The sequence below is a fragment of the Otolemur garnettii genome, unplaced genomic scaffold (assembly GCF_000181295.1).
Source record: "Otolemur garnettii isolate 467f Iridium unplaced genomic scaffold, OtoGar3 scaffold00046, whole genome shotgun sequence".
Lineage (NCBI taxonomy): Eukaryota > Metazoa > Chordata > Mammalia > Primates > Galagidae > Otolemur > Otolemur garnettii.
This window is the reverse complement of record NW_003852441.1, coordinates 88,026-92,899: the sequence shown is the minus strand read 5'-3', so window position 1 is coordinate 92,899 and position 4,874 is coordinate 88,026. Positions and strand designations below refer to the sequence as shown.

The 4,874-nt window shown below is 39.2% G+C and overlaps 1 protein-coding gene across 5 annotated transcripts in view; it reads left to right on the top strand.

Moving 5' to 3' along the window:
- The window catches only part of COPS3 (COP9 signalosome subunit 3), a 31,361-nt gene that overhangs the window by 21,771 nt on the left and 4,716 nt on the right, over positions 1-4,874 (top strand). For all 5 annotated transcript variants that reach the window (XM_003791027.2, XM_023513972.1, XM_012806026.2 and 2 more), the window contains one exon: positions 2,392-2,478. In XM_003791027.2, the coding sequence (XP_003791075.1) occupies positions 2,392-2,478 (87 nt within the window). The remainder of the gene's footprint in view (positions 1-2,391; positions 2,479-4,874) is intronic.

Here is a 4,874-nt window from a genome sequence, read left to right as displayed (position 1 = left end):
AAAAAAAAATCAGTGTGTCAAAGGGGCACCTGAACTTGCATGTTTCTTGCAGCACTGTTCCCTGTAGCAAAGATGTAGAATCAATGTAGGTGCCTAAACGGAAGGATGGGAAAGGAAGACGAAGTATGTCTACGTAATGGACTATTATTTGACCATAAAAAATAATGAAATCTTGTCATTTGCAACAACATGGATGGAACTGGAGGTCATTATGTTAATTGAAATACAACATACACAGAAAGACAAGTATTGTATGTTCTTGTATGTGTGTGCTTACTAATTTGAGTTTATGGACATAGAGAAGAGAGTTATCGATACCAGAGATTATGAAGGGTGTGTGGGAAAAAGGGAAATGAAGAGATGTTGGTTAGAGTGACTATACTTAGCAACAATACGTATGTTTCAAAGTAGCTAGAATGGAGGACTTGAAATAAAATACTAAGAACATAAAAAATCACAAACACTTAAGATAATGGATACCCCAAATACCCTGATGTGATCATTATATGTTCTCTGTATGTAACACTCATGCATACCCTATTAATATGAAAAGTATTTATCCATAGAAAAATTAATAGCTGCACCCCATTTGTGACTCATAATTGAGGTTTAGCTAAAAGAATGCAAATGTTAACAAGGATAAAAGATGGTACATATTTAAAAAGTTAAATTGCATATTGACAAATTAAAATTAAATGAACAATTAGAAATCTAATAGGTAGATATCACTGCGAATCAGTTAACTATCTTATGAAATACCTACAGTTCATCACTTTGGAATAAGTTGGTAGCTTATACTTTGAGATGACAGTATAGTAAAATGCATTTTTCTATTTGGGATAGGATAAATCAGAGCAAGAGTTTGACCAAACAAACAAGAAGGGTCTCAAGATGATTGTTCCAGGGCTGAAGCCTTGGCCTAGGTTCTTTGTGTGCTGACTCATGGTGTATTCTGGTACAATGAATTTATAAGCACTGCCAAGGGGACCTGGGGAGAGCCACCATAAGGTAGGGAGAATGTCATTAAAAGGTGTGTCTAGTTAAATTTTTGCTGATGGCTGCTAACATTTTGGGCATCATGTCATACTGCTAGAACATTGGAAGGGGGAAACATCCAAAGATTTTCTAGCTAAGTTAGTTTCCCTTGCTAGAAAATCTTAAGCTTTTCAAGAAGTCTCAACAGGCAGACTGTGTATCAGCGTCAGTGACAGGAACTGTGTCCCATATCATTACTGTCTGGAAGGCAGCTAGGGACACAGGTTCAATCTGCCTCTTCGAATGCTGAAAGATTATTCTATTAATGATGTTGTGGGTCTTTTTCTAGGATCCTCTGGCTTCTCTGTCTCTATATGTATATGTAGAGCAGGGGTCCTCAAACTTTTTAAACAGGGTGCCAGTTCACTGTCCCTCAGACCGTTGGAGGGCTGGACTGCGGGCCCCGGGATGAGTTGGCAGGCTGCATGTGGCCCACGGGCTATAGTTTGAGGATGCCTGGTGTAGACAAGTGTATGTAATGGGGGTCATAATCTGCGCTAGTCTCACCCTTGCTGAGACTTTAATCACCTTTGTTGATTATGGCATTAGCTCTTCTATGGCAATATAAGCCTCTATCACAATACCTTATAGAGTAGTTCTTCAGTGAAGGGACCGTTATTTATTCAGACAGTCCTCTACTCATGACCTTAGGTAGACGTTTCCATTTATTTTGATAGGAAAAAATGATAGCTTTATGTATTTAGAAATGTTCACGTTTGAATCCTTATGTTAAACCATGTACTTCTGAAAATTAGCAATAATTTTTATTTCTTAGGGGCTGTTCTGTGAACTAAAGTATATGTAGGTTTTTTAATCATCAACTTATCAAGGGTTTTCAAGATCAGAGTTCTAACATGCCCAGCTTTGAAAATGCCATTGCTATAAATATTGCCAGCTGCCGTTAAAAAAGAACTCCTTTAATTTGTCCTGAAAGGGGGCATTTTCACCAGATCCTAAGCAGAGCGGTAGCAAATAGGGGTTTCTCTTGTGCACAAGTGTATGGCCTCTTTGGTTTAACTCTCTCATTTGTTTAAAAATCTTAACTTTGAGTTTTGAAGAATGAATGTGAATCTTTTCAATTTTATGTAATAGTACATTTACAGTATTGAAGTTAAAAAGATAAAAAATCTCCATAATGATGTATATATCTTGGATTCCTTTTCAGGTCATATACTATATGGAAAATTAACCCTTTGTTATTTCTCTAGGAGACTGATAACTACAACCACTGGGTTTATTAATTTCAAGTCATCTTTGCAAACTTCAAATAGCAATGGCAAGAGCCCTGTACACATCTACTAAAATGTCTTTCCTCTCTTGTTTTGGCCTGTGATTAATTCTTCTTTTGACTTTCAGACTTTTTTAACTCTATCATTACAAGATATGGCAAGTCGTGTGCAGTTATCTGGACCTCAAGAGGCAGAAAAATACGTTCTGCACATGGTAGGTGTATTTTCATTTAAAAACAAATTAGTGGATTTTTGTACTTATAAAAGTTACAGATGTTCATTGTGTAAAATATTAAAAATGAGAAAGTCAAGGGGGAACTTCCGGGGCAAGAACTATTGACATATTGGTCTATTTCATCAGTCTGTGTGGTTTTCTAGTCATAGTGTACTTGTGTGATACACACCACAGTTATGTCCTATTTGTGTTCTTTTTTTCATTATATTTACATATTTTCATTGTCAGAGTTTTTATATACCTCATTTAAAACACCCAGAAAATATTTGGGATATACAGAGTCATAAAGGAAGTAGTATGACTCTCTGCTGACCTGTGATGTGACCCCAGGCTGTGCCCATGTAGACATCAGGTCACCACAGGCCTTGCTCCACTGCACAGTGTGCTCAGTTGCTTAGTGATGTCATTGATTTATGTTCTTGGTTAGCCCTTACCTCATCAAGAGCTGGTGTTGGTCATTGATTATACTGAGAAGCATTGACATAAAGGAGGCTAGAGCACCCACCCACATATTCAGCACCCAGCTTAAGAAATAAAATATTACCAGTACACTAATCCTCATCTTCATCACTTCCCAGTTGTGTCTCCTGCTCTTAGCTCCACCCTAACCAGGCTGTTTGGATAAACATCATTTAAATGACTAGATAATAGCCCACTAAACTAAAAAATTAAAATCTATCTACCTATTCAGTTATGTAAATTAGATGACTCTGACCTGGTTTCAGTTCACTGAAGATAAATGTGTTCTCAGCCCATGGCATGTTATACTTCATATGATATCCCCTGTGATTTCAGGATTAGGAGTAATAAAACTAGTTTTCCTTGTGGTAATGAGGTATTTTATTTTGATAGTTTACAAATGTTCTGAAGGGGTTTTTTTTGTCCTTCAACATACTCAAAACATGCACACATACAACCAAACAAGACCATACCTATCTGACTTCACTAGTTTTTGAGTGTCTGCTGAGAGCACCTTGCTACTCACACAGGGGTTACACAGAGTAAGTAAGCTACAAACTCTTTCCCCAAGAAACTCGCTCCTCAGTGGTGAATAAGAAGAAACACATGAGAGATTATGACACTACTCAGGACATACAAGCTAGCAAAATGCTTTGAAGGAGTCAATGGGTGAGGGAATACATTTTGAATGCCGTGTGACCGGTCCAGGCACCCTGACAGGCTCTGAAGCTGTGGTTCTCAGCTGGGGTGATTGTGTCTGCCAAGAGACGTTAGACAATGTCTGTGGAGACATTTTTGGTGGTTACAGCCGAGAGTGATACGTCTAATGGATACAGGGCAGGGGTGCTGCTCAGCGTTCTGCAGTGCTCAGGACAGCCCCACATAACAAAGAATTGTCTGGCCCGAGATGTCAGTGCTGCCAGGCTTGAGGAAACCGTGCTGTGGAGAGAAAGGTCCATAAGGGCAGAGATTTTTTTTTTCTAAGTAAACATTTGAAAAGTACACTTAAGTGTCTGGCTAACCACATTTTCACAAAGTTGGGGCCACTAACGTTCCTGTGCCTCTTTCCGACCCGGTCTCTGGATGGAAAGGTTATTATTCTGGCTTCATACATCCTATTTTAGTTGTTTTTGAGCTTTCCATAAACAGAAACATTGTAGTCTGTATTTTGGGGGATCTGGCTTCTTTGCTCAGCATCAGGGCTACCGTATTCACTGTATGAGTATACCTTTCTCTTCTACTTTGGTGGATGTTTGGGTTTCCAGTTCTGGTTACTCCAGGTTCCTTCTGTCCTTCCTTCTTTCTTCCCTTCCACCATTCCTTCCTCCCTTTCTTCCTCTCTTCCCTGCTCCCTTCCCTCCTTCCTTCCCCCGCCCTTTTCCTTTCCCCTGTTCCTTTCCTTTCCTTGAGATAGGTCTTGCTTCTGTCACCCAGACTAAAGTGCAGTGGTGAGATCATAGCTCACTGTAATGTCACCTCCACCTCCTGATAAGCTAGGAGTACAGGCACATACAACCATGCTTGTCTAATTTTTTAATTTTTTTGTAGAGATTGGAGGGGGGTGTCTTGCTACGTTGCCCAGGCTGGTATTGAACCTCAGGCCTCAAGCAATCCTCCTGCTTCAGCCTCCCGAAGTGCTGGGATTATAAGCATGAGGCACTATGCCTGGCCAAATTCCTTTTTGGTATATTCCATCTGCTTTTTAAAGAGGCATCTCCGTGTGGTCACATAGAGAATATGCATTCTATTTATATGTGTTGGGCTTGTTGGAATTTTATTAAATAGCATCTGTTCCTGCCACAGCTAGAGGAGGCTAGTTTAAAAGCTCAGTTCCACTTCTAACTAAGAGATGAATCATTATTGTACCATGGAGCCTTTTGTTAGGAATAAAAATACCTGTTTGAGACATTTTTTTT